At 47.9% G+C, this 13,926-nt stretch overlaps 1 protein-coding gene across 1 annotated transcript in view; it reads right to left on the reverse strand.

Moving 5' to 3' along the window:
- Positions 1 to 4,609: 4,609 nt before the first annotated feature.
- Positions 4,610 to 13,926, reverse strand: part of MATK (megakaryocyte-associated tyrosine kinase) — a 156,422-nt gene continuing 147,105 nt past the window's right edge. Inside the window, exons 8-11 of the mRNA XM_063914846.1 lie at positions 7,316 to 7,389; positions 5,102 to 5,297; positions 4,897 to 4,983; positions 4,610 to 4,814 (exon numbers count right to left, since the gene is read on the reverse strand). Coding sequence (XP_063770916.1) covers positions 4,647 to 4,814; positions 4,897 to 4,983; positions 5,102 to 5,297; positions 7,316 to 7,389 — 525 coding nt within the window. The 3' untranslated portion in view covers positions 4,610 to 4,646. The remainder of the gene's footprint in view (positions 4,815 to 4,896; positions 4,984 to 5,101; positions 5,298 to 7,315; positions 7,390 to 13,926) is intronic.

Raw genomic sequence — 13,926 nt, forward strand, 5'->3', positions numbered from 1 at the left:
AGGGAGAAACACTTTTACACAGAGAAGCATGCACTAATCTCACTAATCCATGCATGATTCTCCAAACACCCCAGCCAAAAGCAGGTCTATTTTTGTAAGAATTCCATCCTTTTGCAGTAATGTTTTTGCAATGTCAGTAGTGATTGAGAATACCAATTCTTGGTAAACTGCTGTGTTCTATGATGTGTATGTAAAAATCCAACCGTGTTTGGCCAATGGTATATTTATTTGTACAGGTGTGACCGGCCATGTAGCTCAATACTAAATGGTGAAACTTTATTGTGATTGGTGTTTAGTAAATTACAGCGATGCATTTTCGACTGGCAGTGCAATCTGGAATGGACACGGGAGCTTAGTAAATTTACCACAAAGTATCTACCTGGCTTAGGAAGGATCTTCAATAGGGCAGAATTAAAATATAAAAGGAAAAAAAAGAAGTTTTTTAGTGATAATATGGGGTTACACCGCTTAGCCCAGTGGGCTTCAAAAGGCTTCAGACCTTTGTTAGCTTGTTAAGCCCCGTACACACGGGGAGAGATGTGTGCTGAGCGATCAGTCACAGGCCCTCATTCCGAGTTGTTCGCTCGCAAGCTGCTTTTAGCAGCATTGCACACGCTAAGCCGCCGCCTACTGGGAGTGTATCTTAGCTTAGCAAAATTGCGAACGAAAGATTTTCAAAATTGCGAATAGAAATTTCTTAGCAGTTTCTGAGTAGCTCGACACTTACTCTGCCACTGCGATCAGTTCAGTCAGTTTCGTTCCTGGTTTGACGTCACAAACACACCCAGCGTTCGCCCAGACACTCCACTGTTTCTCCAGCCACTCCCGCGTTTTTCCCAGAAACGGCAGCGTTTTTTCAAACACTCCCATAAAACGTCCAGTTTCCGCCCAGAAACACCCACTTCCTGTCAATCACACTCCGATCAGCAGAACGAAGAAAAAACCTCGTAATGCCGTGAGTAAAATACCAAACTTCTTAGCAAATTTACTCGGCGCAGCCGCAGTGCAAACATTGCGCATGCGCAGTTGACGGAAAATCGCACCGATGCAAAAGAAAATAACGAGCGAACAACTCGGAATGAGGGCCACAGACTGCTCAGCTTACATCCCTCCCCTCGCTCAACACAGTATGATGTGTGCTGAGCGAGGGGGGAAGGGGGGTGGTGGTGGGGCGCTCATTTCACCCAGCGGTGAAATGAGCGACCTGCTAGATTGTGCCTACATGCAGGCCGATCTCGTACCAGCAATAGTGACGTGCGGGACCACACATCGCTATCGCTGTGGGGCATATACACGGAGAGATACGTGCTTAAATTCTAAGCAATCTGATTAGATTGCTTAGAATTTAATCACAGATCTCTCCGTGTATACCCCCCTTTATACTTTTTCTGGAGTGATTTGTTGGAGTAAATCAGCAGAAAATGCTTGTGAGATATAAAGTTATCTCATCTTCAGTAGCGGATCCTGCCACGGGCAAGCAGGACTTTTCCCGGGGCGCCGCCTTACAGAGGGCGCAGGGTGCCATCCGGAGGGCACCGCACCAGAGCAAGATCCGCTGCTGCTGTACCCCCCCGCTGCCTGTTTCCCCCTGCTGCCGCTGTGAAGAGAAACTAAACGCTTACGCGTCTAGTTTCCCTTCATGGAGAGGTCCTTTACTGTGCGGTGCGCAATGACGTCATTGCGCACCGCACATCATTTCAGTCTGTACAGGGGGCGTAGATGACCACGCCCCCTGGACGTAGCCACGCCCCCTATTGTCGCCCAGGGCGCACAGCACCCAAGAACCGGCCCTGCTCATCTTGTGTATACAACTATTCATTAAGTGTTCGGGAGATAGCCTCCTCACTCCTATAACAAACATTGTCAGAACTCTTCTACTAATTCCCCTTTTCCACTAGTAGCACGGGTCGCAGCCGTGTCGCCTGAATTTGCAGGGGGATCCTTTTCCACTAGGGAAAAACACGGGTAAATGCGTGCCCCTGCGCATTTACCCGTGTTTTAAGGAGCTAGTGGAAAAGGGGTATATATATGTATGTGTTTGGCCCCTGACGAATTGTACAGTAAGCATTTTGGTTTATTTCCAAATCTGTAGAATTTCTGTCTGACTCATTTAAATACTTATTACACATTGTGTTATGCAGAGCTGGCCATAGCTATAGGCAAACTAGGCAATTGCCTAGGGCATTTGATATGCCTAGGGGCATCTGCAGCTTCTGCTGATTAAAATGATATGCGGCATGCCTATATTCTGTATAGCATTTCATATGCAGATACAGCCACAGTCTCACACAGTATATAGGCATGCTGCATATCATTTTAATCAGCAGAATCTGCTTGTGCATCCTAGCCACATAGCAATGCAAATAAGATGCATTTTCATAAAAAAAGGTGCCCGACGTAAGCATTGAGGCAAGATTTATGAGGACACATCTGTATCCAAGCAGAGGCAGAGATCACAGTGTTAGTGGAAGTGTGAGTGCTGTGTGCATGTGAGTGGGTTGGTTGTGCAGTAGTGTTCGGAATATGTGTAAGGAGCATTATGTGTGTCATGTAAAAATGCATTAATAATGTGCAACTATGTGTGTCATTATGTGTATAAGGGCATTAATAATGTGTGGCATATGTGTAACAGGGTACTACTGTATGTGTGTCATTATGTGTATAGGGGCACTAATAATGTGCAGCAAATGTGTAGGGGGCACTATGTGTCATTATGTGTATAAGGGTATTAATAATGTGCGACATATATGTAAGGGACATTATGTGTCAAAGGGCATTAATAAAGGTTGTCATAATGTGTAAGGCACATTATGTTTATAAGGACATTAATAATGTGTAAGGGGCATTACTGTGTGGAATTATGTGTATAAATGCATTACTAATGTGTGGCATTATGTGTATAGGGTGCTCTACTATGTGGCGTTGCGTATAGAAAGGGCACTACTGTGTCATCTAATATGAATAAAGAGCAATAGGGTGTGGTGTAATGTGAATAAGGAGCAATTCAATGTGATGTTATGTGAATAAGGGGCTCTACTGTGAGGAGTAATGTTTATAAGGTAAAGTAATACTACTGTGGGATGTAATATGAATTATGGACACTATCGCATGATGAAATGTGAATAAAGTTGCAGTACTGTGTGGCGTAATTTGAATTGGGATTACTATTGTGTGGCCATGCCCCTTGCCAGCAAAAACACACCCTTTTTGGGCTGTGCGCCAAATGTGCGAACTGTTCCTATTTAAAATATAGGGGGTACAAACACCAAAATAAGGACTGCTATGGGTGAGGGGTGATGGTGCTGGGAAAGAGGTGCAACCAGTGGTGGTGCTAGGGGGCACCAGCCAAAATCTTGCCTAGGGCATCATATTGGTTAGGGCCGGCCCTGGTGTTATGACATGATCAAAGAATATTTTTTAGCTCTTTACACTTAGTGCCTAATTCAGACCAGATCGCAGCAGCAAAATGTTTCTCTAATGGGCAAAACCATGTGCACTGCAGGTGGGGCAGATATATATATATGTGCAGAGAGAATTAGATTTGGGTGGGTTATTTTGCTTCTTTGCAGAGTAAATACTGGCTGCTTTATTTTTACACTGCAATTTAGATTTCAGTTCACCCCACCCAAATCTAACTTTCTAACAAAATAAGTTATAACCCACCAAAATGTAACTCTCTCTGCACATGTTACATATGCCCCACTTCAGTGCACATGGGGGGTCATTCCGAGTTGATCGCTAGCTGCTTTCGTTCACTGAGGCAAAAAAATGGTACTTCTGCGCATGCGTATGCGGCTCAATGCACACACGCAAAGTAATTTTACAACGAACGATGTAGTTTGACACAAGGTCTTGCGAAGCTTTTCAGTCGCACTGCTGGCCGCAGAGTGATTGACATGAAGTGGGCGTTTCTATGTGTCAACTGACCGTTTTCAGGGAGTGTTCAAAAAAACACAAGTGTGCTTGGAAAAACGCAGGCGTGGCTGGGCGAATGCAGGGTGTGTTCATGACGTCAAAACAGGAACTGAACAGTCTGAAGTGATCGCAAGCGCTGATTAGGTATTGAGCTACTCTAATACTGCACAAAAAAATGATGCCGCCGCTCTGCGATCCTTTCGTTCGCACTTCTGCTAAGCTAAAATACACTCCCAGTGGGAGGTGGCATAGCGTTTGCACGGCTGCTAAAAACTGCTAGCGAGCGAACAACTCGGAATGACCACCATGGTTTTGCCTATTAGAGACAAAAGGTGTTGCTGCTGCGATCAGGTCTGAATTAGGCCCTTTGTTTTGTATGATAGGATGGCAGATTGTTTCATGGCTCGGAAAGTGGTTGTGAGGTTGGACTTGGCTTTATTGTACTTCTCTGTTTATACTTTATGGCAAAGGAAATGATTTTCCCTATTAAGACGGCTTTAGTGGTTTACCTTTGTAAGCACAGTTTTATAACATCTGAACTTAACACTGCTAGTAAGCTAATAAAAGCAATTGTTTTCTATTATCACACTTAAGTGGCTGTAGGTTGTATACAGTAGTTTGATGTTCTGCAAAGAAAAAAGTCTGTCTCATCTATCTCTGCAATTGATTTAGTATATTGGAGCATGGTACCAACTATTACAATGACAACTAGAAAGATGTTTACTCTGCAGTTACAGTATTATCTTCTCCAATTTTTCTTTCAGTTTTTTAAATGTAGGACGTTTTCCTGGATCATCCTCCCAACAGCTTCTCATTAATGTGTATATACCATGAGGACAATTTTCAGGGCTTTCCATGCGATAACCATTCTGCACCCCATCAACCACCTCTTTTACAGACTGCAAAATAGAGATGGGGAGATGAACTTGCAAGAGAAACAATATGCATATTTTGGACTGATAAGTGGAAATCATATCTTACCATTTTGGGATATGGTGCCCGTCCATAAGAAAAAATTTCCCACAATAGTATCCCAAAACTCCACACATCTGACCGAGATGAGAATTTCTGAGAATTTAATAACAATAATTAAGTATTTAAATTGAAGTTATATAATTTCAACATACTGTAGTTTAGAGATATCAAATAACAATACAGAGTTAAGAACCCAGTGTATGCTCCTCACATTATGGCACAGTGCCTCTGGTGCAGTCCACTTGATAGGAAGTCTGCTTTGGTCCTCTGCCAGGAACTTCGACTTGGAGAGACCAAAGTCACTGATTTTTGCCTCTCCATTCTCAGACACAAGAATGTTCCGTGCAGCTAAATCCCGATGGACAAGTCGCTTTTCTTCCAGATAATGCATACCTTGAGCAACATCCCTGAGATTTTATAATGAAGCAGAAGATAATAAATGGATTATAGTAATAATACTAATAAAAGACACTACAGTATATCAAACACAGTTGTTATAGCCAGTAAATAACCCTCAAGGTATATATACAATATGGAACAATATGGTTAATCAAACAGTATAATGTATACACACCAGAAATTATTGTTTATGTTAGAACATATTTCTGTCTCTGTAAATTAGGCATGCACCAAATCTATTAATTTAGGTGTCTATTATGTTAACATAGGGTTAGGGCTACATGAATGAAGACATTCAACATGTAAAACATTCCATCATGTACACGTCCATAGGAAGCATCTAAAGAGAGGAGGGGGTCCCGTGTGCAGACTTCGGATGGGCCCCCTCCTCTCCACGGCGTGCCATAGGCTTCGGCAATAAGCCGTAGGCTACTGTGCATACGCTGGTCTCAGGAAACATGGTGCCCTCCATGTTCAGGAGACAAAAGTCGTACTGTGCGGCTGCCATTTTGGAAGTGTTTATTTGCCGCGATGGCTGCAGCACCCGCCGCTGGACTCCGGAGAGGTGAGTATTAAAATATGGGTGCAATGTGCGCGTTGTGAGCTGCAATGATAGAAATGCCTATGCCAGGAAGGGTGGGGGGACATAAGGGAACTTGTTTTTTTTAACGGACAGCATCATTGAAAGAACTATCAGTGGTGCAGCCAATGAAGTGCATTGAAGTCCGCCACAATGAAGGAGTCCGCAGCAGCATTGTTAGAAGTACTAATAATGAGTCAGACTGATTCATTACAGTAACGATGCAGTAGATGGTAGTCCAGCTGGTCTATCCCCTTCCATTTCCTCCCCTCTTGTTTGCTCCCCTTGTCTCTTACTTCCACTCCTCCTCTCTGACACTGTTTGTTGCCAGGGCTCTGACCAGCCCAGCAGCAGAAACTAGAGGAGAGGACCTTTTTCACTCTCTCTCTTCCTTCTGCTTCTCTCTCTCTTTCACTCTCCCTCTCTTTGGGGTACATGTACTAAGCAGTGATAAAAGAGAAGAAGTGAGCCAGTGGAGAAGTTGACCATGGCAACCAATCAGCACTGACGTAACATTTATAAGTTGCATACTACAAACATATACAGAGCATCTGATTGGTTGCCATGGGCAATTTCTCCATTGGCTCACTTCTCCACTTTTATCACTGCTTAGTAAATGTTCCCCTTTGTCCCCTCTCTATCTCTTTCTCTCCCCCTCCCTCTCCCCCCACTCCCCCCCCCCCCCCGCTCATATTTCTCTCTCTGTCCCGCTCCCTCTCAGGCTTCATGTTAAAGCCCTTGTTTTTATCTGCCTGTCCCCCACTGATACTTTCTCTTCATGTCCCAGTGAACCCATTCAGCCCAATTTGACCCCTTTACTCCCACATACAGAGATGTCAGATATCCTCTGCCTCTCCTCCCATCACCCTCTGCCTTTCACCCACTGCCTCTTCGCATTACCCTCTGCTTGTCACCTTCTCCCAGTCATCCTCTGCCTCTCCCTGTCACCCACTGCTTATTATCCTCTTCCTGTCCCCCTCTACCTTTCCCTTTCACCCACTCTCCATCACCCTCTAGCTCACCGTTACCTACTCCCTATTACCCACTGCACTCCCCTCTTGTTGTTACCCACTCCCTGTAATCCACTGCATCTCCGTCATCCCCTGCTTGTCACCATCTCTCTGCCACCTTCTCTCTCTCCCCATCACCCACTGCATCACCCTGTCATCCTCTACCTCCCCCTGTCACTCACTATCCTGAGAGGTCACGCCCTTTGTAGTGAGGCCCCACACACTTTCTGGTACCACGCACCCTCTGGTGTGCGCAAATGTCCCTAGCAAAACTAACCACCCCTTCCCCTATCATGGTGTCCACGCTGTCAATTTTTTCTGGATCCGCACCTGTACATGTCACTAGTATATTTCAATAACATACTGCTACCATGCAAACAAACATTTTTGTATGTGTTTAATATGCTAGGAAATAATCAGTATAATCGATACTCACAAACAGAAATGGAGAAGTTGCTGGGGAGTCACCATACTCCGACCTCTTGTCCGCAGATAGTTTACTAGGTTTCCCTGCAATAAATATAAATGAGCAGAGAAAACGGGCTTTACAGTGAGCTATTTATACGAGATGCGGTTAACATTTCAGTTGTTGTAATATCGATGTACAAAATACCAACTAAACAACAATTACCATAATCCCGACATGGACAACATACCCACATACAAAATACTGACACAAGTACAATACCGACACTATGAAAATACAGATAAACTAAATACCGACAAATAACCATACCGAAAGTCCCGCTACGAGTTGGGACTTGACTGAGCCGGCAGATGAAGAAGTCCTCCTTTCCACTCTGGTGAAGGCGCCGCCCCCGGTCATCGCGACGGGCGGGAGAAAGGAAGGTGTGAGTGACGCAGCCGAGGGAGGAGGGAACAGCGCCGGACATGTGGGTCCAACCCGGATGAGCAGAGAGCACCGCGGGTGCCTCACTTTTTTTTTTGGCACACTCAGCACCGCCCTCCAAGTGCTGGCGCCCATAGGCAGCTGCCTAAAGCTTTCTAATGGTAGCGCCGGCCCTGGGTAACATGCAGGAGCCTAATCGTGGGTGGGGAGGTGTGGGTAACAATCTTGCTGGAGCTCAATCGCGGGTGGGAGGGTTAGAAACAAGCGGGGGCCCAATCGTGGGGGTAGGGGGTGATCAGGTAATTAGACGCGGGAGCCGAGCCCACTTGCAGGGGGAGCGGGTAACATGTTGGATGTTGGAGACCAAACGCACCAGGGGGAAGAGGGAAAAATTATGCGCGTGCTCCTGCCATGCGGGAGACTGATAGAGGGGGTGGAGCTGGTAACAAGATAAAGGAGGAGGGGGGAGGCAACATGTGGGATCCCAATTGCGGGTGGGGGGGAATCTAGTAACAAGATGCAGGGGGGGGGGGGAACATGTGGGAGCTGAATTGCAGGGGGGGGTCTAGCAACAAGATGCAGGAGGGGGGGAGGCAACATGTGGGAGCTGAATTGCGGCGGAAGGGGGGAATCTAGTGACGAGATGCAGGAAGGGGGGAGGCAACATGTGGGAGCTGAATTGCGGGGGAAGGGGGAATCTAGTGACGAGATGCAGGAGGGGGGGGGCAACATGTGGGAGCTGAATAGCGGGGGGGATCTAGTGACAAGATGCAGGAGGGGGGAGGCAACATGTGGGAGCTGAATTGCGGGGGGGATCTAGTGACAAGATGCAGGAGGGGGGAGGCAACATGTGGGAGCTGAATTGCGGGGGGGGGAAATCTAGTGACAAGATGCAGGGGGGAGGAAACATGTGGGAGCTTAATTGCGCGGGGGGGGGATCTAGTGACGAAATGCAGGGGGGGGAGGCAACATGTGGGAGCTGAATTGCGGGGGGGGAATCTAGAGACAAGATGCAGGAGGGGGGAGGCAACATGTGGGAGCTGAATTGCGGGGGGGGGGGGGAATCTAGCAACAAGATGCAGGGGGGGGCAACATGTGGGAGCTGAATTGTGGGGGGGGAATCTAGTGACAAGATGCAGGAGGGGGGGAGGCAACATGTGGGAGCTGAATTGCGGGGGGGGGAATCTAGTGACGAGATGCAGGAGGGGGGGGGCAACATGTGGGAGCTGAATAGCGGGGGGGATCTAGTGACAAGATGCAGGAGGGGGGAGGCAACATGTGGGCGCTGAATTGCGGGGGGGGGGAATCTAGTGACAAGATGCAGGGGGGAGGCAACATGTGGGAGCTTAATGGCGGGGGGGGGGGAATCTAGTGACGAAATGCAGGGGGGGGGGGAGGCAACATGTGGGAGCTGAATTGCGGGGGGGGATTCTAGTGACAAGATGCAGGAGGGGGAGGCAACATGTGGGAGCTGAATTGCGGGGGGGGGATCTAGCAACAAGATGCAGGGGGGGCAACATGTGGGAGCTGAATTGTGGGGGGGAATCTAGTGACAAGATGCAGGAGGGGGGGAGGCAACACGTGGGAGCTGAATTGCGGGGGGGGGTGGGGAATCTAGCAACAAGATGCGGGGGGGGGCAACATGTGGGAGCTGAATTGTGGGGGGGAATCTAGTGACAAGATACAGGAGGGGGGGCAACATGTGGGAGCTGAATTGCGGGGGGAGGGGAATCAAGTGACAAGATACAGGAGGGGGGGGGCAACATGTGGGAGCTGAATTGCGAGGGAAAGAGGAACCGCTAGTAGCAAGATGCAGGAGGGAGGGAGGCAGCTGGAGTCCAATAGCCGTGGGGAGAAGAGAAGGTGACGTGATGCAGGAGGGGGAGGGAGGCAGCGGGAGCCGAATAGCCGTGTGGGGGGGACGACAGGTGACAAGTGACAAGAGAGGGGGAGAGCGGAGCGGGTAACTGATCCAAAGTTGCAGGAGCCGATCATGGGGGGGGAGAGAGTCAGAGCGGGTGACTGATCTGTAAGCCCAAACTCAGGATGGGGGGGGGACGGATGCCGGATCGGGTAAAAAGATGCGGCAGCGGATGACTGCTTACTGAACCCGGGGGGGGGGGGGGAGCGGGCATCATAACGCGGGACACAGTTGTGGGGGGAGCACCAGTGCCAGCTAGTAAGAATAATGGCCCTCATTCCGAGTTGTTCGCTCGCAAGCTGCTTTTAGCAGCTTTGCACACGCTAAGCCGCCGCCTACTGGGAGTGAATCTTAGCTTATCAAAATTGCGAACGAAATATTAGCAAAATTGCGAATAGACACTTCTTAGCAGTTTCTGAGTAGCTCGAGACTTACTCGGCATCTGCGATCAGTTCAGTGCTTGTCGTTCCTGGTTTGATGTCACAAACACACCCAGCGTTCGCCCAGACACTCCTCCGTTTCTCCAGCCACTCCCGCGTTTTTCCCAGAAACGGTAGCATTTTTTCGCACACACCCATAAAACGGCCAGTTTCCGCCCAGAAACACCCACTTCCTGTCAATCACATTACGATCACCAGAACGAAGAAAAAACCTCGTAATGCCGTGAGTAAAATACCTAACTGCATAGCAAATTTACTTGCCGCAGTCGCACTGCGGACATTGCGCATGCGCATTAGCGACTAATCGCTCCGTTGCGAAAGAAAAATAACGAGCGAACAACTCGGAATGATCACCCATGTGCAGTGGGACTACAGTCGGGAACACATGCGGTAGCACAACTGCCTGATTGAACATTCCACTATATAATGCCGGGTGCTGCTATCGTAGAGGTAGGGGGGGGAGGGGGGCGGCAGGGTTGCATAAACAGGGACTCACACAGTCAGTCACTCACGTTGAAGACAGACAGACTTGGTGGGCGCCCACGAGCTGCTGCTTATTTTTTAAAGAATAGGAGGAGTTTGGCTGAGCTGAAGCTTTCTCTCTTTCATTCACTGTGCGGTGCCGCCCTCCAGTGGTCGCCGCCCATAGGCAGCTGCCTAAAGCTGCCTAGTGGTAGCGCCGGCCCTGCTGAATCCATTTATACACTAAGCCCGGGTACACATTTGAGCATCTTGTTCCATCCCTAATAAACATGCATACGATATCTTTTTATTGACCATGCAGCACAATCAACCAAAAGATCTCATATGCAACCCAAGGAAGCACGCAATCGAGCATACACACTAAACTATATGCACAATTTGTCGTTACAATATGACAAATCGTGTCGATATTATTTAGGTTTGTACCCAGGCTGCCCAGCCTAAGAAGTTCATTCTAAGTTTGACGCAAAACATAGGCCCTCATTCCGAGTCGTTCGCTCGGTAATTTTCTTCGCATCGCAGCGTTTTTCTGCTTAGTACGCATGCGCAATGTTCGCACTGCGACTGCGCCAAGTAATTTTGCTATGAAGATAGTTTTTTTACTCACAGCTTTTTCTTCGCTCCGGCGAACGTAATGTGATTGACAGGAAATGGGTGTTACTGGGCGGAAACACGGCGTTTTATGGGCGTGTGGATGAAAACGCTACCGTTTCCGGAAAAAACGCAGGAGTGGCTGGAGAAACGGGGGAGTGTCTGGGCGAACGCTGGGTGTGTTTGTGACGTCAAACCAGGAACGACAAGCACTGAACTGATCGCAGATGCCGAGTAAGTCTGAAGCTACTCTGAAACTGCTAAGTAGTTTGTAATCGCAATATTGCGAATACATCGTTCGCAATTTTAAGAAGCTAAGATTCACTCCCAGTAGGCGGCGGCTTAGCGTGTGTAACTCTGCTAAAATCGCCTTGCGAGCGAACAACTCGGAATGAGGGCCATAATGCAGAGGAAGCCAAACCTATGCTAATGCAAATATCCATAGTTCTAATGTGAGGATCTGTAATGCTTCAAGTGGCAAGTCACACCACCCACTATTTTTCACAGCTGCAACCATCATCATTATTATCTGTAATGGGTTACAGAAGATTTACCATGAGGTACTTATTGGAAGAGGTTCTGCTATTCCTTCAATGTACTTTAATTCTCTTCTCGAAGATTTCAATATGGAGATGCCAACAGGGTCATATTAAGAAATGCGAGTGCCTGTGTGCAGTTTTGTTTGGGTCTCCTCTTCTCTAGTCATCGGCGCAGAGACTTAGGGTCCTAGAGTTACTACCCTAGCGCTGTCCCAGAGTCTAGTGTGCAAGCACAGGTCTCTAGGGAAATGGCAGGGTGTGCGGTAGAGGTCCCATGGACACGCTACTGGATGCCAACCTTTCCATCACTTGTATCCATTCATTGTCAACAATATGCAATATGACTTTTATTTCAGTACACGTTAAAGCATCACATTAAATATGAATTTATCTAAGGCTTTAAGGGATGTATGTACTAAGCCTTGGAGAGAGGGGATAAAGATAAAGGGCCTAATTCAGATCTGATCGCTGGGCTGCGTTTTTTGCTGCCCTGCGATCAGATAGTCGCGGCCTACAGGAGGAGAGGATAATGCTGTGCAAGTGTGCGATCGCTTCATTAGCAGAGCTGCACAAATATCTGTTTGTGCAGTCTCTGCGCAGCCCAGGACTTACTCAGCCACTGCGATTGAATCCTCCTGATTGGGGCCGGAGCTGATGTCAGATACCCTCCCTCAAAAAGCCTGAGCCCACCTGCGTTTTTTCCGGGCACTCCCGGAAAACACTCAGTTGCCACCCACAAACGTCCTCTTCCTGTCAATCTCCTTGCAAACGCCCGTGCAACTGGATCCTTCGCATCATCCCGTTGCAGGGTGCCGATCCCCGTAGCAGACATCCGTTGTGCCGGCGCAGTGTGGCTCAGACGCATGTGCAGTTTAGATCTGATCTCATGCTGTTAGTTCCAACTAATCAGCTCCTAAATGTCATTTTTCAAACTCAGCCTGTAAAATCAGGAGCTGATTGGCTGGTACTTTATCTCCATCTACTTTATCTCTCTAAGGCTTAGGACCGTATTCAGATCACACCACTAATGCAAAACGACTGCATTCTCCCGTGTTTGCGGCCACTGCAAATACGCAGCTGGGAAAATGCAATTGCATTGCATTGACGCGAACTCCTCTGCCTGATTGAGAGACAGAGGCGTTCACGGGGCTGCCTTGCAGGGGCGTTGACTTCGCGTTGCATGGGAATGTCATAGGAAATGGGGGCGGGTTCTGGACGGTCGCATGACATCACATGAGGCCACTGCAACCCAAAAAATGGCTGCTCTGCGCCTGCCCTTGCAGCCTGGTTGCGGTTGAAGGGGGGCTTCCACAAATCAGTGATTCGATCGCAATTACATTACCTTTCACCCATGACAGCAACAACTGATATATGTGCAGAAGGCCTATCACACACCTTATATACCCACCAAGCCAGCGTACGACACGTGACATACTTCCTGGGCTATGTGCTGCCGACGTCAAATGTAGGAGGTCATAAGAATGTGACCATGTATGTATATATATATATAGATAGATATATCTATGTATATATACAGTATATATATATATATATTTATCCATCTATTTATATATATATATATATATATATATATATATATACACATTCTCCTTGTTCATTCTATATTACACCTACACCATTCTATTCCCCTGAACACTACTGTACCAAATTATGGCTCCTCAATCCTGTCACATACCAATCCTCACTGCCAGGTCTCACCCCCCAAATTCAAAATCACCCACACTCAGAACCCAGCCAACCTTATCCCTATCTCCCCTGTCCCCTCCCTTCCTTTCTCCTGTGCACTCTGGAATGCTAGATCAATCTGCAACAAGCTGCCAACTATCCACGACCTCTTCATCTCACACTCTTTTCACCTTCTCGCCATCACTGAAACCTGGCTCTCCTCCTCTGACACCACCTCCCCTGCTGCCCTCTCCTACGGAGGCCTCTCCTTCACCCACACAGTCAGAACTGATGGTCGCCAGGGTGGAGGCGTGGGCGTCCTTCTCTCCCCTAACTGCACCTTTCGTGTCATCCCACCTGAGCCCTCTCTCACCTTCTCCACCTTCGAGGTCCAGACTATCCGCCTCTTCTACCCCATTCACCTCCTTGTGGCAGTGATCTACCACCCCCCTGGCCACTGTTAACCTTTCCTTGACAACTTTGCTGCCTGGCTTCCCCACTTTCTCTCCTCCGACCTCCCCTCTGTCATCCTCGGAG

This window comes from Pseudophryne corroboree, chromosome 1, assembly GCF_028390025.1.
Source record: "Pseudophryne corroboree isolate aPseCor3 chromosome 1, aPseCor3.hap2, whole genome shotgun sequence".
Lineage (NCBI taxonomy): Eukaryota > Metazoa > Chordata > Amphibia > Anura > Myobatrachidae > Pseudophryne > Pseudophryne corroboree.